Below are 20,818 nucleotides of genomic sequence, written 5' to 3'. Positions count from 1 at the left end.
GATCTGCACAGACACCCCTCCAAAGATGGACCACTGGCAAATGTGCATGTGAAAGGTGATTAATACCATATGATTGCAGATAACACGTTTATTAGAATGGCCAAAATCTGGAACACTGACACAAACAATGTTGGTGAGGATGTGGAGCAACAGGAGCTCCCGTTCCTTGTTGGTGGCACAAAATAGTGCAGGATGACAGTCTGATGGTTTCTTACAAAACTAAATGTAATCTTGCAGTATGATCCAGCAATCCCACTTCTTGGCATGACCCAAAGAAATTTAAAACTATATCCACACAGAACCCTGTATACAAATGATTATAGTAGCTTTATTTAGAAATGTGCAGCCTCGGAGGCAACCAAGATGTCCTTCAGTAGGTGAGTGGATAAACTGGTACATCCAGACAGTGGAATATTATTGAGGATTAAGAAATCAACTATTAAGCCACGAAAAGGCATAGAAGAAACTGAAAATGCGTATCACTAAGTGGAAGAAGCCACTTTTCAAAGGCTACATACCAATATATTCCAACTGTAAGATATTTTGGAAAACGGAAAACTATGGAGAGTAAAAAAGATCAGGTTTGTCAGGGGCTGTGGGGGTGGGGCGAGGGATGAGTGGGTGGAGCACAGGGGATGTGCAGAAAAACTATTCTATAGGGTACTGTAATGATGGATACGTTTTTATACATTTGTCAAAACCTATGGAATTATATAACACAGAGTGAACCCTAAAATATAAACTGATGTATCAATATTGTTTCACCAAAGGAGATAAAAGTATAACACTAATGTAAAATATTTATAATAGGGGGAACTGCGTGTGTGTCTGTGCGGGTGGTAAACAGGAGCTCCGTATTTTCTTAATTTTTCGGTAAACCTAAAACTGCTTAAAAAAGTCTTTTACTTGATTTTTTATAGTTCATGATGCATGATCAAAACTGAAAGTTTCTGTGATATGACTGCCCTTGTACTATTCACCATGTAAGAACTTATTCAGTATGTAAGAACTTATTCGTTATGCTTCAGAAGATTGGAGACTGTTGAGAATTAGGCTTGGGGTTGATTAATGATTGTGCATTGAGTCCCCTATACAGAATTTTATTGTTGTTAACAACCATTTGATCAATAAATACGAGAGATGACCTCTCAAAAAAAGAATAGTCTTTTAATTAAAAAAACCCGAAACCCTAGCCACTTAAAACAGTAAGAAAGGTGGGTTGTGTGCAATTATGTACGCGTGCGTCCGTTTTCTCACCAAGCATTAAACCGGGCAGAAAGGACGTTCCCACACTGCAAAGGTGAACAAGACCATCACGGCCCTCGGAAGGGGGGAAACTTAAGTTCCTGCAGTTTGGATTTTTACAACAAACGTAAAATCTGCAGGGAAAGACTGTCTCTACCTCCTGACCTCGGACTGGGCTTTTGAGGAGTGCATTCGCAGCCCGCGCTCCGGAAACTGGTGGCCGTTCAGCCAGCCGGCCCTTCCCCTGCCGCGCGCTCAACCCCCGCTCAACTACCTGCCCTGAGCCCGCCGCAGGTGCGCGCGGCAGCGGGCAGGGGCAGGACAGGGCCCTGCGCCGCCCCCAACACCTCGCCGGTGCGATCCCCGCCCGGCTCCCACGCGAAGCCCACGGCCGGAAGCCGGGAGGCGTGCCGTGCCGGCGCCCCGCCCTACGGGCCAATCACAACGCGAGACTCATTAATAGTGAGCACACCGGCCCCGCCCTTCGCCTCTCGGGGCACCGCCCGCTCGCGCAGACCCAGAGCGCGGCCACGGATGAAGATGGCGACTGCCATGTACTTGGAACACTACCTGGACAGTAAGCGCCCCGCGCGGCCCCCGGGCAGGCCGCCCGCGCGGGGCCTCCACGCCGCGCCCGCTCCACCCCCGCGCGCTGCGCGCGGACGCCCGGGGCTTGTGAGGGCGGCCGGGAGGCCCGACAGCGACCGGGGCGGTGGGCCGCGCGCTGGGCGGGGCGGGGCGGAGGCCGAGGATGGTGTGCGGGGGGCGCGGCGCGGGCTCCAGCCGTCACTGCCGCGCCAATTCCAGGTCCGTCATGACGGGGCGGGGCCGGCGGGCGTTCGGCGGGGTCAGCACCATGAGGCCCCGCCCCCTAGTGATGCCCCTCCCCGACCAGGCCCCGCCCCCACCAGGGCCTCGCCCCTTTCTCGTGGCTGGCCCCAGCCCCACGCAGGTGGGGTGGAGTCCTAACCCCCCTGCACACTATGCCCCGCGTGGGGTCTCTGGGCCCCGCTTCTGTTGCGTGCTCGTGCTATCACCGGGGAGTGGTGTTGGGCCCGACCCTCAGTTCGCGCATCTGCAAGGCGAGGAGGCGATGCTGGCTGGGAGTGTCTCCTTGGGTGCCTGCCTCTCCGTGGGACGCTTCCGGGCTGGCCCTCGGGATTCTCTGTGCCTGTGGAGCAGAGTTGGACTCTCCTGAGAACTGAGCGGATGGTTACTTCCCTCATCTCAGGGTGAAGGGCCCCTAGGCTGAGCGTCCTGTCAAGGTCACCCGTGAGAGTGGACAGCCCACCTTTGAATCCTGCGGGTTTGGCTCCTGTCGGGGATGGTGTTGGGCTGGGGGTTGGGCCAGGTGGCTCTGGAGTGCTGTGCTTCCCTGGGAATATTCAGGTCGCTGGGCCTGGCAGCCTGCTGAGAGTAGGGAGTGAACCCCGTTCTGGGGATGCACTGGGGATCCACTTTCCACAAGGGGCTTGGCTGACCCTGGCCACTTGCTCTGCTCTTCTGGCCTAGCCTCAGCAGTGAGGGGTCCTGGGTGGGAGAGCGCCATCTCATTGTCATTCCAGAGGTACTGCACTGAGGTGTCTTTGGGGGAGCACTGCAGCTTGCCCTTCTCTGTCCTGGTACCTGCCCAGTGGGTCCCATCAGGACTTTGAGGAATGTGAGTTCTTTCATGCACAGGTACCTGTGTGAAGAAGGCTTGGAGATGGAGGTGCCTGTCTGCTCATTGAGCACCTGCTCTGTGCCAGGTCCCCATTTTCCTGGAATTCACTGCCAAATGGGACAGACGGGTTTTTTAAAAGTTGACAGAAGATAAAGGGCTGTAAAGGAGCCCAGCAGGTTGCAGAAGAGCAGGGGGTGGCACTGCCCTACAGGGCTTTGGGTAGGGCAGTGCAGGGAGGCAGTCTCTGGGGAGGGAGTGTTGAGCCTAGAGGCTGTGGGAGGGCGTCTGAGCTGATCTCTGGGTGAGCTGGGAGCACTGGGGCTTTACACAGCGGCTTTTAGCACACAATGAGGAGGGCGGAGGTGCCGAGGCTGGATGCCGGAACCTGGTAGAGCCTGTCGGAGCTGTGGCGGCAGGTGGGGAGCTCCGCCTGGCCCAGGAGCACGGCAGTGCAGACAGGAAGGCAGAGCGCTGCGGGCTCCTGATCCGCGCTGTAGCGTGGCCTATTCACCTCCATGGTATTGAGACGAGTGAAATCAAAGGTTGAGCTCCTCAGCAGTACTGGCCCATTTCGAGTGCTCAGTGGCCCCATTTGACCAGAACCCGCTGTGCTGGGCAGCGGAGAGAGCGAATACCCCTGTCCGTGCATGAAGTTCTAGCAGATGGCTCTGGACTTCAGAATAAAGTTGAAGGGGCGGGTCAGTGAGGACCCTGGGGGTTTGGGACTTGGTTGCGGTGGTGGACTGTGTAGAGGGGGCAGAGGGCTTGGGGTCTGGGGTGGAAGAGGCAGTCAAGCGCCTGCTCAGAGCTTGTTTCTGACCCCCCTCCAACTTCTCCAGCTTCTGACAACTTACTAATTGTGACAGGCTATTGTCTGTAGAGTTTGGTACCCATCCTTGAAAAAGACACTTTAATCCTTCTCCCCAAACCTAATAGAAACAGAAGACAAAGTGGGCATATTATTTGTAGATTTTAGCTGGGAAACCTGGAAAGCAGAGTTCATCCTGCTGCTGAGCAGGACATGTCTTGTGTTTCAGGCATTGAGAACCTTCCCTGTGAACTTCAGAGAAACTTCCAGCTCATGCGAGAGCTGGACCAGAGGACAGAAGGTGGGTCCAGGCCATTCAGTAAAGCCAGCTCTGGGTCTGACAGCCAGGAGGGGTGGCACCAGTCTCCCAGGGACCCGGTGCACTGGGGCCTTGGCCTAGCCCTAAGCTTTGGTCATTGATGACATCTTAGAGAGAGTGCTGGTACTTTGAAATTCAGACTTAGCTCCTTGGGTTCTTAATGTGTCCGTGTCACATCTCTGTGACCATTATCCCATCCTTGCAGGCAGAATGTTTGCTACCTTTTCTTCCCTTTAAGAGATTTTCTATTTTCCCAGACTATGTGTTCATAGTTTAAAGTTAGATAGCACTTTCTGATCTCTTGGCATTTAACTCCCTATTTCTAAACATTAAATTTTGCTGCTATTTCTTATTTTATTTCCCTTCAGTTTTAGGCTTTATCTACTCAGGGAATATGGGCAATGAAGATTTACTTCTGCATTAAACCCTGTCCCCTCCTCCCATCTTTGCATGTAGTGGATTTGCATTTGTGCTGGATCAGTGATGGTATGTGTGACCACTGTGTAGGTAGTTTGAGTCACACTGCATGCTATGTTTACATGACCTTTTTAGAATAACTGTTTTTCTTGTAGTCCCTAATTGCTTTGTTTTCTACATTTCACAAACATTCAGCATTTTCATTGTGTCTGCTGCACCAAGTCATCTATCTGCCAGTCTGTGCGTGCTCCCCACAGACCCTCTGACCTATGGGTCCTGTCTGGATGGATTGTTTCTTAGGCTGCACAGGCATTGCCCTAGAATTCCCCTCCTCCCTGTGGTACCCTGTTCCTGCACTGTAGGCATCCCTTTCTTCATTTTCCCCTTGTTTTGGAGGGGCCTTTCCTCCAGTAGTTTACTGAAAAAGGGTACATGGGAATAAACTGTATAATGTTGCATGTCTGAAAATGTTTGTTCTAGCCTCATATTTGATTAATAGTTTGGCTGGGTATAGAAATCCAGATTGGCAACCCTTTTCTTGAAGAATAGGAAAGATTCTGCTACATTGTCTCCTGGCTTCCAGGTCGCTGTTGAGAAATCTGATGCCATTTGCATTCCTCATCCTTCATACATGTGATCTCTTTTTTCCTTTCCAGTGTAGAAGCTTTTAGGCTGTTTTCTTTAACCCTGAGGTTTTACGTGTCTTGATGATGTGCTTGGGTGTGGGTGATTCTTTGTTCCTTATGCCAGGCACATGTTCTGCAAGATTGGAATAGCTGTCGTTTTTCACAAGGTATAGCATCCTGATTAGTAAATATATAGTTCTCTTACTGTAAAATAAGAGCATTTACATTCAGAATAAGCATAAACATTTATAGATTGCTGAACAGATATCACCTGGCAAACCTTTCCCTTGATGGAGAAATGGAAGCCTGGGGGCCCCATGTGACCTAGCATGCCCCCTTGCTCCCCAAGGGACTGCTACCCTGAGTTTCCCTTGCCACAAAAGTTTTCTCACTTCTTGAAGTTAAGAGTTGTGTCCGTTTCCAGTCTTGGTATTAACAGAGTCATACAGTTTTTTTCCTTTGTGTCTGGCTTTTCTTGTGTAGGCTACCGTTTCATGAGGTCACTCCATGCGGGATGTGTAACAGTGGCTGGTTCTTTCTGTGTCTGGGTAGGGTTCTCTTGTGTGAGGGCCCACAGCTTATTCATCCATTTTACTATAGTTGGACATTTGGGTCGTTTCCTGTTTTTTGCAGTTAAGAATGTTTCCCCATGTGTGTCCTGGTGTCTAAATCTTTAGGACGTGTACCTAGGAGTGGTATGTCAGAGAACAGGTAAGGTGAGCACATAGTTTATTATTCACATAAGGCCTCTTGAGCGTCAAGAGGGTGTGATGAGTTCTTGCTGGGACAGCAGTCATACTCGGGACCGTGCTGGCATTCTGCCTTGGTCATGGTGTCTGCATGTCGCTGTGATGCCAAGCTGCCTGTGGGGCCTGTGCCTGCCATGCTTCCCACTGTGCTCCAGGGTCCAATGCAGCGCCTCTTGGCTGCACTCGGTATCGTTGGTTTTATTGCTGCTGGCCTGGCAGGCTTGTGCGGGAGTCTCGGGCAGGGACTAGCTTTTCAGCCATTTCCTTCTCAGATAAGAAAGCGGAGATCGACATGCTGGCTGCAGAGTACATCTCCACGGTGAAGGCCCTTTCTCCAGGCCAGCGTGTGGAGCAGCTGCGGAAGATCCAGGACGCCTACAGCAGGTGCAGGGAGTACAGCGACGACAAGGTGCAGCTGGCCATGCAGACCTATGAGATGGTGAGCGGGCAGGGCCTCCCCACACACACGCGTCCTCCCTGTCACCCTCGGAGGTGCCCCAGGGTGGAGGCCAGGCACCTCTGGGGAAGGTGCACACGGGGCCCTGGGGCCGTGACTGCAGTCCTGTCCAGTGTGCCGTTCCTGCTGTGGTTGGCTGTGGCAGCTGTTTGTTTTATATATCCTTTTCTATATATAAGTGCTTGTTTAATTGACTTGAGGTGAAGTCCTAGAATTTGTTCTGTCCAGGTTCCTCCCAAGTAAGCCTCACTCTGGGCTTGCTCAGTGGCACACAAGGTCGTGTAGTGAATGAAGCCCAGCTTGTCCTTGCAGGCTGTCACCTAGTTGCCTCCCACACCAGTGAAAAATAAGCAGTAATTTCTTTATTTTTGTGTTTTATTGATACACACATAAGAAGGTTTCAAATGAAAAACAATGTGGTTACTACATTCACCCATATTATGGGGTCCTCCCCATTCCCCAATGCAGTCACTGTCTATCGGTGTAGTAAGATAAGCAGTAATTTCTTAAAAGCCTGAATTAACTTGTATTTGAGAAAGAATGCTCTGAAAAGAAAACTTCATGCTTATATTTGGGGTTTCCATGCCCCCAAAGTGCTCCATCTTTACAGTAAGCATAGACCGTTTTCTAAAAAGTTCACTTTGATTAAATGTCATTAAGACAGTCAAATTTTCTCTCCCGTGCATAGTGTAGTTTAGGATTGCAGTTCATCTCCAGATGCAGAAGGGTACTCTCCCTTCTTGCGGACGGTCACATGTGGCACCAGTTGGCTGTGGTGTGCCGCCGGTGAAGGGACGCACTGTGTCATTCCGTGCTCTCTGCCGTCCCACAGCAGGAGCGTCTCTGCTGGGAGCAGCGTGGCGGCGATCTTGTTGGCGGCTTTGACCGCACTGCCTCTTCCCGCTTCCCGCTCTCCCTGTGCCTGAAGCATTACTTTTCTGTCCCTCCTTCCTCACCCCGCTGCTTCTTTGGTAATTCTGTGTAAGAACCCACCCGTACTTCAGACTTGAATTAGGGTCAGTGTCGGGTCTGCTGTGTCTCGCAGTGCTGCCTCTCATTGTCGCCTTCCTTCATGGCTTCTCCCGAGTGGGGTTTATTCAGTTGAGGTGTCAGAACATGTGGGGGAAAAGGGCCCTTGGTAAACACTGCAACAGTGGCGGTGTGTTAGCGCTTTGTTAACTGGAGACTCCGTTAAAGGGCAACAAAGTGCTCCCTGTTGGCCCTAGTTGTTTGTGATTCCCATGGTGTTTGCCTTCCTTTTAAACGTGACTGCGTACTCTGTGCAGGTGGATAAACACATCCGAAGGCTGGACGCAGACCTGGCGCGCTTCGAGGCGGATCTGAAGGACAAGCTGGAGGGCAGCGACTGTGAAGGCTCCGGGGGCCGAGGGCTGAAAAGCAAGTCCGCTGACTTTCTCTCTTTCTCTTAACTGGAGTTCTGAGGACTCTGGTAGATGTGCTAGGAATATCACAGCAGAGTTTGTACTTGGGTAAATCTTGTCTTGCTGTAGTGAATTCTGTGAAGACAACTGGGATCTTTATTGTCTTTCAGAAGGTCGAGGTCAGAAGGAAAAAAGAGGCTCGCGGGGTCGTGGCAGGAGGACCTCAGAAGAAGACACCCCCAAGAAGAAGAAGCATAAAGGAGGGTGAGAGGTGCTTTTCTTTCCTCTGCTTCCCCAAAGGACGCCGTTCGTGTTCATCCTGCTTCTGGACGTGCCAGGCACAGCTGGCCCTGAGGACCGGGTGCGGGGCCGGGTGTCCTGCCGCTCCTCCTGCTTGCACGCGCCAGGTCAGCACACAGCAGCCGGGGCGGCGTTGGTGCCTGGAGGCCTCATCCTGGGACCCATCCTCTTAGCCACCCCCTATTTTGGGTATATTTGTTGTTAAATTGTGTGACTACACTTACTAAGTATACATCGCATTTAACTTGAACTTGAGACTATTTCCTATAAAGCGTCCTCCCACCTGCTACCCCCCAAGGTACTGGACTAGTGCTTCGTAGAGGTAACGTTTAAGCTGTGGAGAAAATGGTAAAATGTCACATGGCTTTGGTGGATGTGGTTTTGATAGTTACAGGGAGAGCTCAGAAGAGTGAGTTCTTGACAGAAAAAGGGGAAAGTTTGGGTTCTTTAACCTGGTGTTTAAACTTTTATCTTTCAAAAGATAACTCAGATCCCAGCTTTGTGTTGTAAAGCATCACACCCGTGCAGAACACCACATGGACTTGCAGTCTCAGGACCTGCCCGAGCGCCTCCTGTGGGGCCGCAGTGGGCCTGCGGGGCCCACCGAGGGCATGCGCTGCACCTGCGCTGAGGGCGGACACCACCCAGGCTGAGGAGTGGCTGCCTTTTCTTCGTGGTTCTATCCCTCGCGTGTGTATTCCTGGACACCGGAGTCTAGTTTCGCTATTTTTTTTTCCAGCTTTTAAATTGACTGTATTAAGGTATAATTTACATGCAGTAAAATGCTCTCATTTGAAGTATATGGTTAGTTGCTGTATTCAGTTTCTTTAAAGTTCTGGAACTATTCAACCTTCCTATTCCTTCTTGAGACAGTTTTGGTTATTTGTGTTTTTTAGGGAATTTGTTGTTTCATATAAGATGTCAGATTCATCAGTACCACACTGTTTATGATATCATATCATTATTCTCCTGCTGTAGGGTCTTCACTGATGATCACTCTTTCAGACCTGAAGTCGGTGATTTATTAACTTTTCTCATTTTGCCTTGTTCTTTTCAGAGAACTAGTTCTTTTTTCTGTTGTTTGTTTTCTTTCACTTATTCCTGCTCATATCTTTGTTATTTCCTCCCCACTACTTAACTTGGGTTTACTTCACTTTGCTGTTGGCTTTTTAAGATGGAAGTTATTTAGATCGCCGATGTTCCTGTCTTCTTTTGGTTTGAGTATTTTTTTTAGTATTTTACTTTATAGACTGTTCTAGTGTGTATGTCCTCTTTCGTTAACTTGCCACAGCGAATTTCAAACAATAATACATTATTTCGTGTTTAATATAAGAATCTACTTGTGTATTCTTCCATTTTCTGCCTCCCTTATGCTGTTGTCAAAAATTTTACTTCTACAGTGATAAAAGCCTCAACAGTATATTGCTGTTGTTTCGGTTTAAACCGCTGATTATCTTAAACAGATTTTAAAATATGAGAAAAACCTTTGTAGTTCACACCATTATGTTTACAGTTCCAAGAGCCTTTCATTTCTTTATGTAAATGCAGATTTTCACCTGGTGTTCCTCTTCTGCCAGAAGAACTTCCTTTCACATTTTCTTATGTGGCAGGTCTGCTGATGGTGATGAATTTTGTCAGTTTTTGTTTCTCTGAAAATGTCTTTATTTTACCTCCATTTTTGAAGGACATTTTCTTTGGATATATAATTTTAGTTTGATGTTTTTCTTTTTTCAGTACTAAAGATGTCCCATTGTCTTCCATCTTGCATTGATTCTGATGAAAAATTGGTGATAATTCTGATCTTTTCTGTATATAAGTGGCTTTATATTAAGTGGCTGCTTCTAAGATTTCCATTTAGCAGCTTTATTTTTAACAACTCAATTATCATGTATCCTGGTGTGGGGTTTTTTTGTGTACATTCTGCTTGGAGCTCATTGGGCTTTTGGAACTGTCGGTTTATAATTTGCATCAAATTTGGAAAATTTTCAGCCAGTTCTTCAAGTATTTTTTTCTGCTTTCCTTTCTCCTTTTTATGGGACTTTGGTTACATATATGTTAGTTAGCTTAATATTTTTCCACAGATCACTGAGGCTCTGCTTATTTTTTTGTCAGCATTTTTCTTTCTGTGCTTCAGTTTGGGTAGTTTCTATTTATCTCCAGGTCTTTTCTTCCTTGGTATCTAACCTTAATCTCCTTTATTGAGTCTTTCATTTAAGAGATTTCTTCTCAAGAAGTATTTTCAAAATACTTTTTTTCTCATATTACATTCATATTTTCCTTTATATCTTTGAATATAACATATTTACAATAGTTTAAAAAAAATATCTTCTGATCCTATTTATTTCATTTCCTGGTCTATTTCTTTTTCTTTTCCTTTTTTTAACAAAACCTTTACCTATCTGGTGTATACAACCTGATGAGTTTGACAGGTCTGTTTCTTTTGACTGATTTTCTATCCTGGTCATAAGTCACATTTTCATGCTTCTTCATATGTCTAGCAATTTTTTATGGATGCTAGACCGTGTGTGTGGGTGTTTTGTTGTTGAAAATATCTGGATTTTTTGTTTTCATTTAATGGATTCTTTTTTTTTTTTTTTTTTGTCAATAGTTTCATCATCCGTGGATCAGCTTGATCCTTTGCAAGCTCATTTTAATCTTATAAAAAACGTTTTTCTTCAAGGGCCATAAGTAAATATTTTAGGCTCACAGGCCATATTTCTCTATTGTGACCACTCAGCTCTGCTATCTTATATCAGAAAACATCCACAGAAAATATGAAATGAGTGGTGTGGCTGTGTTTAAAATAAACCTCTATTTATAGAAACAGGCAGCCAACTGCAGGTGTATTTTGCTAACCCCTTGGTTAGTGTCCTCTCTACTCTGGGGTTGGTTAAACCATACTGCTACGGTGCGGCCCTGCTGGGCTCTCTTCTGAATGCCTTGGATGCTGGCGAGGTCACCATTCTGGCTGGCTGGGCCTTGGATCTGCTCAGCTCGCAGCCCCAGGGCTCTCCACCTGGCCTTGTGGATCCTCACCCTGTGCATAGTCAGCTTAGTTTTCAGCTAAAAACTCAAAGGGATCCCTTTGCAGGTTTCTGGAGTGCATACTCTCTGGCTTCCTCCTCCCAGTACCCTGCCCCAAACTCCAGCAGCCCTGCTTCCCTGGATGTTGACGTTCGGCTCTAGATGCCCACGCTCTGTTTGGTTTCCTTTGCAAGGGCTGGAAGTGTGGAAGGTGCCTCCAGGGAGAAAGCTGACTGCAGGTCTCCGCCTTGTTCCCTTCCCTTCTCCTGGGGCTGCTGTCCTGTGCTGCCTTGTCTAGTGTGTGAGAACAGTTCCCTGTTTCGTACAGTTTTCTAGTTGTTCACAGGAGGGCAGGTCCCATGCCTGTGACTACATTGTGGTCAGAGGTGAAGTTCTTTTTTATTTAGGTGAGTCTTTTAAGTCTCTTTATACATTTTTCTTCATTCCTTTCTTTTCTCCAAAATTTTCCCTTTGAAGGACCTGGACTCTTTGATTCATAGAGTTTCCCAGAGTCTGCATTTTGCTGAAAGACTGAACACCTTGTGAACGCCCATTTACTGGGCATTCACACCGTGCTTCCTCCTTCGCTCAATGGCGTGCCCATTTGATCTTCAGCAAGATCAGCAAACCCTCATGTGTGTTCTGTTGAACCCCAGTTTCCCTAGATCTGCAGGATGCTTAGTGCTGGGTCACGGACCTGCTTCAGAGATGGAAAGCTTCTGTGGATGGTGGCATTTTTGTTCCTGACTGTCATGGCAACAGTTAGGTGGTGTCAGTACAGATGGATGAGATCATAAACGTGACTTCATATTTTGTAGTTTCCTATTCTGAAATAACCATTTGATTCGTTTTTAAAATAGATTTTAGCTCCTTTTTAAAAAGCCTCCATATTTGCATTTTCCTTATTCATATTTTCTTAATCATAGCTATTTCAAGATTTTGTCTGCCAATTTTAACATCTGGGTCTCTGTGTCTGCTTCTGTTAGCCAGCTTTTCTCATGGTTATTAGTCACATTTTCCTGTTTTTTTTCATGTTGTATAGCTTTTTCATTGTCTGTTTGACCTTGTGTAAAAATGGAGTTTGAAGTTTCTGCTGTCCCCCATGTGTTAGCTCCCTTTGGTCGCCTTTGAGCAGGCTGGCAGCTGGGTGCCTCTTCACGCAGACCCAGTCCCTTCTGGTATCAGAGGTCATGAGGTGGGGCCCTGCTTCATTCTTGAGTGAGAGCCCAGAGGGTCTGTCTGCCTCGCTGAAAGGCAGCCTGTAGGGTCACTCTGCATGGTCTGATGTTTCACTTCCCTTTCCTGCCTGCCAGCCATGCTGCCCCCACAGTTGGCAGGCATCTGGAGGGGAGGCTGGCTCTGTTGGAGGCTGCTGCCTTCTCTGAGGACATGATGGCAATCTTTGCTCCACCTGTCTGGCTCTCTGCAACCTCTGTGTAGCCCCGGGTTCAGTGACCAGACTGAGGAGTCACGGCTGCTGTGCGTGTGGGGTCTGGGGCTGTGCAGGCCAATGTGGCCCCCCGTGGGCATTGAGCCCTGCTTCTCCACAGCCTTCCAGTGTCTTTGAAATGAGGTTTCAGTGATTTGATGGGTTTGTTTTTAACTTGTAGTGTCCTCCTCCTTTCTGCTTAGAAGCCTAACGCACACCTGGGCTTTATGGAAGAACTGCATTACCATTGTCTCTGCCTAACCATGCGGCCCACAGAGGGATGAGGCCCTGGCTCCAGGCATGTTGGGCAAGCTCTTGGCTGTGCCCGAGACCTCATGATGACCCACGTGGCCCGCAGCCATTGCTGGGCGTGCATGTGAAGTGGCCTGGCTCACGGCTTTCCCAGCAGAGCCCTGGTGGTACGCGTGTTCCTGGCCACTGTCTGATGGTGCTCAGCGTATGTAGTCCGGCCTCCTGCTGGGCTGGCTGCGGATGGGGAGGATCATCCCAGTGCGACGTCTGTGGAGCACCTTGGAGCACCGGTGCACCTGATCCCTGCAGGGCCCGAGTGACAGTGTGTGGCTGCCCCTGCCTCACAGCTGCCCTGATGGGCCAGGGAGGCCGGAGTGTGGGGCTGGAGGCACTGAGGCTGCTCTGCAGTCTGGGTCCAATGTTCAAGCTTGGGCACTGTGCAGGCTGGCTCCACGGGGGCACCACGGCAGCACAGGGTCAGAGGGCATTGTGAGAAGCTGGGGGAGTCACCCTGCACCACCCTGGGGCGGGAGCGGACAGGGGGGCACACTGCCACCACTGGGTGTGGGCAGTTTTCTGAATGCCTTGGCCTGTCGCAGGTCCTGTCTTCCCTGTTGGGGACTCTAAAGGTCGCTCCAGGACAGGCAGGGGGCCTTCCTGGGAGCCGGGTTGGCAGACCTCCCAGATGCCATCTCCTCCTGCCTGGAGGGCCTCCAGCTGAGGCTCCCTGGCTGCACTGCTGCTTTCCAGGGACTTGCCTGGCCAAGTCCTGTTCTGTGGAAGGTGGGACCTGTGTGTGGATGCAGGTGGCAGTTCCTTCTGTAGCCCCCAGGATCCCAAAGCTTGGACAGAGTTGCCGCCTTGGGGGCCACCTGCAGTGGTCAGGAGACATAGCAGAGCGTCAGGCACAGAGGAGCCCCCTGGCACTGCCTGGTGAGGGCTGTTTCAGGCCATGCCCGGGGGAATTAGCTCAATGGGGGACACCTTGTGCCCAGTAGGGCCTCAGTGAGGTGCGGTCGCCCAGCCTACCCAAGGGATGGTCTTGGCAAGCGGGAAAGGCCCTCCAGCCTCAGCCTCTCCAGCACCCTCCTGGGTGCTCCCCTTGCAGGGTAGTACAAGTGCCCATCCCCTCCTACACAGGCCCTCAGGTCATTCTTGAGAGGAGGCAGTGCAGGGGTGACCCCTGGCCTCCTTGCTGGGTGGTGTCCTTGAGCCGGGGGTGGGGTGCAGCTCAGGTTTGGCCACGCTTCGCAAGCAGAGTGCAGAGCAGCCATGACGATGTCAGCAGGGAGGCGCGTGAGGCCCAGGGTGGTGGGTTGTGGGCAGGTCCCTGGGTGATGCCTGAAGGGATTTGCTGCAGTCATCCAGAGTCACCCTGGGTGGGAAGCCCCCTGACGGGCATACAGCCCTCACCCAGGAGAGGCAGGGGTGCTGGCAACAGCTGCTTGAAGTCTGTTGAAGCACAGGCACCTGGGGACACATTTGTGATGTTTGGATTTCAGGTAAAAAGGGCATCCTGTCTGTTCCCAGAGACAGAGCAGGCCTCCTATAGGGAGGCCAGCGGCCTGGAGCCCCCATGCAGTGCTCATGGTGGGGGCACTTCATGGGGTGCATTGTGGAGCCTGTGTGTGTGACCCCAGAGGCGGGGGGAGGCTCTGGATGGGTGTAGGAGACCGGGTGTGACTGCCTTTGGGAGCAGACTTCAGGGGAAGTCGCACCACCTGCGGCTCTGGGCCAGGCTCCCTGCCTTGATTTGCCATGTCTGTGGCAGAGGGCCACCTGGGTGTGCATGTGCCGTCTTGACCTGGGGATGGGATAGGGAAGACTCCTGTGTGCGTGGAGGTGTACCGTCTGCTAGCCTGCAGCTTGCAGAGTTATTTGGAAAACACTGAAACACATGAAGAGTAAATTCACAGGTATTTCATGTAACATAGGTGGGCATTGGGCACTGCCCCCCAGTGCTTGGCTGCAGAGCTGTGGGCAGCCCACCTGGAGGGTGGGTGGGTGAGGTGGGAGTCCAGCTGGGCTGTGGGTTAAATCCCTGGGGGCCATGGGGAGTATGGGCAGCAGACCTGATTCACAGGGGTTGGGCAGCTGGGGGCACGCTGTCAGAAGTGGCCCCACAGGTGGGTCAGTAGCTGGGTGGACAGTGGGAGCTCCCAGGACACAGAGCTCAAGGGGGATAAAGGAAGCTGTGGGTCCCAGGCCCTGGGATGAACGCAGGGAGGGAGGTGTGGTTAGCCGGCATGCAAGTGAGGGTGGCCATTCAGACACTTGGGTCAGTCTGGGGTGGCATGCGGGCAGGTTCTGAAGTGTCACCACTGCCTCCTGGTGGGTGGCGACATGGGCCTGCCCCAGTGCAGGAGGGGGCCCCTAGGAGCCCAGGGGTGTCGGCCAGGGATGGGGCCCAGGGTGCAGGTCCTGTCCAGAGGAGGGAGTCATTCCCAGGTGTTGTGGGGTGGGTGCCTTTCCCTTACACCTCCAGGTGCCTGCTGCCTGTGTCCTTGTCTAGCACCACGGGGCAGCATGTCCCCATCCAGGTGCTGCTCACTGCTGTTGTTTCCCCACAGGTCTGAGTTCAGTGACACCATCCTGTCTGTGCATCCGTCTGATGTGCTGGACATGCCCGTAGACCCAAACGAGCCCACCTACTGCCTGTGCCACCAAGTGTCCTATGGGGAGATGATAGGCTGTGACAATCCGGACGTGAGTGTGGGGGCTCGCGAGGAGGGGTGCTGGCATGGGGCATGGGGGCGCGGGACGGGAGCTCAGACCTGTGGCACCGCCGGTGGGTGCCCGCTGCAGGGCCGGGCCCGGGGGGGCAGGCAGGGAGGCCGCCGTCTGTGTCTGTAGGCAAGTGCATGGAGGGCTGACGCCAGCTCTTGCCTTCGCCCTGCAGTGTCCCATCGAGTGGTTTCACTTCGCCTGTGTGGACCTGACTACGAAGCCCAAAGGGAAATGGTCAGTATGGGGTGTCGGCCTCTCCCGGCCTGCGGGTGTCGTGTGCACTGGCTCCCCTGAGGACCGGCGTGTGGACCTTCCCAGCTGCAGCCTTGGGCCCTCTGGGTGCGGCTGTGGGGGCCTGGCCTGTGATGCAGCCTGGTCCTGCTTCCCAGGGTCCGACTGGCAGAAGGACATCTGCCCACCCGTCCAGGGGTCACGTCATCTGTTATGTTTGTGTAATACATTTCTATTATTCTCCTAAAGGCAGCCATGCGACCCCTGAGATAGAGATAATGTTAATTAAAAATAAGAAACGAGGGGCTCTTTCCCCAGGGAAATCTTGAGAGGTGAGAGCCTGAGCATTCAGCACTTGGAGACCTGGGCACCAGTCAGGGGCGCTCTCTGCCGAGGGCCCATGCCTACCTTAGGGCACTGGGCCCTGCACGCTTGCTGTCCTGACATTTAGTTGGCAGCCTCAGCGCTTATGTTGTCCCTAAGATTGCAGGTGACTGAACCTGTTTTTTTTGCTGTTATAAAGATGGACACAGGACATGAAGTGGGATCTTGGGGACACTGCCCCTAGTTCATTGGTACAACAGCTATTTCCATCGTGGCATGTTTGCTTGTGTGTGGACAGAGGAAGACCAGAAGTGGATGACTGCAGGGGGGCGCTCGGGCGCTGGGAGCCGCAGGCCGCACTGGCTGGTGGGCAGCTCCCTTGGTGCTGGGATGCATGGGGCAGTCTGGGCAGTGGTGCAGTGGACCCAGGTAGGGCCCTGTGGCGTGGGTGACGACTGTGACGGCAGGGCGGCCCATGGGGCTGAGAGGCTGACCAGGGGGCAGGCCGGCCTGTGATGGGCATGTGGGCCATCATGGGCGTGAGGCAGGGAGGCTGGATTTGAGTTGGATTAGGACTCAGTGGGCGTGAGTTAATGGGACGTCGGGTGGAAGATTACAGTAGGTCTTGGAAGATAACTCTGCTTCTGGGACTGGGGCTGGGTGGCAGAGCCAGTTTAACTTCTGGTTTCTCTGTGGTCTTTGCAGAGACCACTGAGCGTCCAGGCTCTTGTACGTCAGTGAGGCTTAGTGTCTCTGCTGGCTTGTAGGCTTGCTGCTGGAGCCTAGCTACCCCAGGGTGCTCCGTGCCCACTCACTGGCATGGCTGGACGCTGGAGAACGGAGGCCTAGGGCCCGGCGAGCCTGCCACATGTGGATCGGCTGCCTTGTGCATAGGGAGTGTGGGAGCTGAGGGGCAAGGCCAGGTGGAATGCTGTCCTGTGTTGTCAGCAGCCGCTGTGGCCCAGGAGTGATCTGCGTCTGGGCCCTGGACTTACTTGTCCAGGGTCACCAGAGAGCACTTGTGAGTCAGGCAGGTTCCGGGGCCCACCCAGACTGTGCGGGGGCTGCATGCCTGCTGGGGTAAGCCTGCTACGCCCTCCCACCATACTTGGCTGTCAGCCCCTCCAGTCCACCGGCGTGACGTGGCATTGTCTCCATTTTGGTTGCTGGTGACCCCATTAGCACACAGGGAAATCCAGCCAGTTGATGAAGAGGATGCCTGTGCGTGAAATCCGCCTTTCTCATTGATCCGTATCTACCAGCTTTTAAACAGGTGTGCTGGGTAGAGCACCTGCGTGGGTTGCCACAGGGCCGCTGTGTGCTCTCGGCCCGAGGGCTCTCCTCCGGCTGTTCTGTCTGCGGGCAGCTATCCTGGGAGACCCCGGGGGCGGGGACGGGCCTCCCGCGGGCAGCGGCTGATCGCTGTGCCTCTCCCATCCAGGTTCTGTCCCCGGTGTGTCCAGGAAAGGAGGAAGAAGAAGTGAGGAGGGGCTGACCAGGACCAGAAGAGCAAGTCAATGTGTTCCTTCCTTCCTTCGTGTTGCAATATTTTACCTTCGTTTTTAAAATTACCTTCTTTTGAACGACATTTAATAACTCAGTGGCCAGGTGTGATTCTGAATGTTTCCTAAAACATGCGAGTCCACCTGAGCCATGTGTGCACTGAGGAGCGCGTTTACAGGAACTTGCCACGTGACCGTGCTCCCGTGCCTTCCTGTACAGACCCCAGCGCCGAGCACAGCAGTCATGCCAAGCAGCCACTTCCTGGGTATGTGTGGTGCAGAGCATTTCCTGGGTATGGGACAGGGCGAATATCCCACTGGAAACTGCCATCACTGCAGCTAGAGGAGGGAGCCTCGCTGGGAGCACCCGGGCCTGCAGCACCACCGCGGCACAATGTGCCACGTGAGGGGCCAGTGAAGGAATCTGGCATGGCGTTGCTGGGACGCGTCTCCCAGCTCTGCATGGAAGCCAATGATCTCCTGGGAAGGACCGGGCTCTCCCTGGAGTGGGGGGCCCTGCTTGGCTGTGCACTGCCTTTGCCGTCCAGACTCCCAGTCCCCTCCGTGTGGGTTCACCTTCTGGAGTAAACGGCTCTTTATTAGCAAATGGGCTGTCGGTTACCATGACCAGTGCCCATAAGAGACAGTGTAACCAGCGGGCTGTCTTTCTGTGTCTCGGGGAATTCTGACACTTTTACTGTGAAGACGAAGTTATTGTAATAGCATGAAGGTAGCAGGTCTGTGTGCATGTGGAGTGCGTCCAGTCTACTAGAAGCTGTATGCCTGTCATGCTACTGACTAGGTATAACTTGTATCCCTAGGGATTACAGTCGTGTCTTGTGATTTGTGAATTTCTCATGCCACAGAGCAGCTCTGGAGTGAAGCTAGGACTGGGGAATTCTTTCTGTTTAATCAGCATTCACCAAACCGATTTTGAACTGTCGGGTCATGTCGGGGGAAATTGCATGCGCATGGTGTGTTGAGATCCATTTGCGACAGTACATGAGGTGTGACTTCTGGGCACCTCCTTGCACTCTGACTCCACAGCAGCAGTTAGAGAGATCAGGGTTCCTGAGACCCCGTTTCCTTCTCATGGCCCAGTTTCGTTGGTATTTTCCTCCCATTTGCTACTATTTTACCAAGGAGAGGAAATAAAGCTGGAAGGAGCTTGAAGCTGTACCCTTGATGGGCCGCTCCCCACCAAGCAGGCTACCGTTTGGCACATGAGATGAGAGCGGTGCATCAGGGACTCCGCGGTCTGGCTGGAGCCATCTGTGGTCTGGTGGCCTCTGCCTGCAGTGGGCAGTTGGGACTGCTGTCTTTTCTGGAGCAGGCTGAGGGAGCAGGACTTGCCCGTGGGCGGCTGAGGCAGGGTCAGTGCGGCAGGCGCCAGCCTTCCATGGGATGGGGTGCCTGGGGTGGGGGCTCTTTAGTGGCCGTGGTGTGTCCCTGTGGGCCCCGGGCCTGATGAGCCTCCTTGGAACTGACGCCTCCCTACTGCTCAGGAAGAGGGGTCGGGGCATCAGAGCGGCTCCGGCCAGCACACACCCAGGTCTCAACCATGGCCGGGAAACGAGGCATGTTTGTATTTAGCAACTTAGCTTTTTGTTAACATGGGTGTTTTAAAGATTGCGGGGAGTAAATTGTGGAAAGTTTTTTTCTTTACTCTTTTACCAGTTTTGTGGGAAAGATAGGTAAGTACAATAAGCCTGTGATGGTTCTTTAGAAGCTGAATTAATATGTGCACTTCATCTGTGAACACTTCATGTGGTCGTCTTCTGGGAAAACTAGTGTTTGCAGATGTAGGTGGATGGCCAGTTAAGTTTCAGTTGTCACATGATTTCCCAGGAAAGATGACCAACTTTCCTGTCTTCAGCTTCTGTTTAAAGTCTGATGGTGTCACCCTGCTCGTTCTGTGTAGCGTCCCATGTGACATCCCATGGGTCACCTTTTTTTCCTTAAGTGTCTCTGCTTATCTGTTTCTAGTGTTTACTTTGCCACTTAAAATAATTATCACCGAAATAATATGCATATAGCTTTGGGGAAAACAGAAAACATGAGCAGAAAGGAGGGTTCCCTGGGACATTGTTTGGGTCCTGACTGGGTGCCTTTCCCCAGCTGTCACGCTGTGAGTCGGAAGGACTCCAGAATGGCCGTCTGGCTGGGAAAGGTCATGCCACCTGGCCTGGCCCAGTCCTGTGGGGACGGCTGGAGCCAGTGCTGCTTGCACCGTCTGAGGATCGCTACCCCAGGCCTGGCCGCCTTTGTCCTGAGGGTGACTCAGACCAGAACACCCGTCGGTGCCTGTCCAGCATGGGCTCTGACCCTGGAGGTGGCTACGGAGCCAGCCCCATCCCCGCTTGAGGGGGTCTGGGCTGGGCCCAGCAGGTCGCTCTTCATCCGCACATGAGCCGAGGGCATGGCCCTCCGTGGCCGTGGGGCTTCTGTGTCGGGGGAGCAGGACCCTGTTCCGAGGAGCAGCACTTGCTTCGGTGCTGTGTTGGCACCGATTAGACAGCCCCCTCTGCTTGTCTCATGGGGAAACGGCTGCACTAGTGGGACGCTTAACCGGAGCGCACGGCTGTCTATGGCTGTGCTGGTGCGGCTGTGTGACTGTACCCCTGCAGGCTGGAGCCCCTGGGCAGGTGGCCATGGAACCAGTACTGGCCAGGGCCACAGGAGCCAGGCAGCTGTCAGGCTGCCTGGGCAGCAAATGCCCAAGACACAGCCGTGTGTGCCAGTAATGGTGGGGGTTTGCTGGGATGCATGGGCACGGTGGCTGGCTGTGTGTCAGTCTTGTCCCCAGTGGCCACTCTGCACTCTGACTCCTGACCTGTTATTGGCAGCTGTTGGCTAAGAGCAATAACACTGTCCCAAGAGCAGCTTCCCCATATGGCCACAGCCTGGAGCTGTCCCGGTGCAGGATTCAGACACCTACGGGCATTGAAGATTTGAGGCTTTCCTCAATTTTTAATGAACGATGACTGGTCTTTACCTGTGCTAAGAGGAATTTTAAAGTGGGAAGTCTAAGAAAAATGTTCTCATTCAGGAGAGAGTTCTGTGAAGTTTTTACATATGTAGTTTGTGGGGTTCATCTTTACCACATTTCATCCAAAAAAATGATGCAGCTTTAACATAAATGTTACACTTTATTTTCAAGGAATTATTATCTATGTTCCCTTTGTAAAAGAAAGATAATGTAAAACTTTTTATTAAATAATGTTAAGATGTATATCTGTATTTTTGGATCATGTTATAGATTATGGATATATTGTTTGATAAATGAAGTATTTTTTGGAATAAACATTTTGAGAGTGCATTTATCTTTCGGTAACAGATAAAACTGAGGTATTGTGTCCAGAG

General features: G+C 51.8%; 1 protein-coding gene across 15 annotated transcripts; it reads left to right on the top strand.

Moving 5' to 3' along the window:
• The first annotated feature begins 1,699 nt into the window (after positions 1-1,699).
• On the top strand, positions 1,700-20,774 carry ING5 (inhibitor of growth family member 5). Of its 15 annotated transcripts, none has more exons than XR_001851119.3 (9): positions 1,700-1,822; positions 3,946-4,017; positions 6,100-6,266; positions 7,571-7,682; positions 7,837-7,930; positions 15,212-15,377; positions 15,571-15,632; positions 17,136-17,226; positions 17,395-20,774. XR_001851119.3 is itself a non-coding variant. In XM_017647083.3 (8 exons), exons 1-8 carry the CDS (start codon positions 1,780-1,782, stop codon positions 17,435-17,437), a joined length of 759 nt encoding a protein of 252 aa, XP_017502572.1. In that variant the 5' UTR covers positions 1,700-1,779; the 3' UTR covers positions 17,438-20,774. The 15 variants fall into 15 exon arrangements, 10 of the variants coding, with proteins under 10 accessions (XP_017502572.1, XP_036865434.1, XP_073073890.1 ...); XR_012123346.1 differs by having other exon boundaries at positions 15,571-16,382; positions 17,395-17,441; XR_012123347.1 differs by having other exon boundaries at positions 15,571-16,319; positions 17,136-20,774.
• The last annotated feature ends 44 nt before the right edge of the window (positions 20,775-20,818 follow it).

The sequence above is a fragment of the Manis javanica genome, chromosome 12, assembly GCF_040802235.1.
Source record: "Manis javanica isolate MJ-LG chromosome 12, MJ_LKY, whole genome shotgun sequence".
NCBI lineage: Eukaryota > Metazoa > Chordata > Mammalia > Pholidota > Manidae > Manis > Manis javanica.
Note: the sequence above shows the minus strand (reverse complement) of the source record. Positions and strands in the feature narration are given on the sequence as shown.

Coding starts and splice junctions, on each gene's coding strand:
- ING5 (XM_073217784.1), top strand. CDS start 1,780: ATGAAGATGGCGACTGCCATGTACTTGGAACACTACCTGGACA. Junction 4,018..6,099: donor GCTGGACCAGAGGACAGAAG/GTGGGTCCAGGC, acceptor TTTCCTTCTCAG/ATAAGAAAGCGGAGATCGAC. Junction 7,683..7,836: donor CGGGGGCCGAGGGCTGAAAA/GCAAGTCCGCTG, acceptor ATTGTCTTTCAG/AAGGTCGAGGTCAGAAGGAA.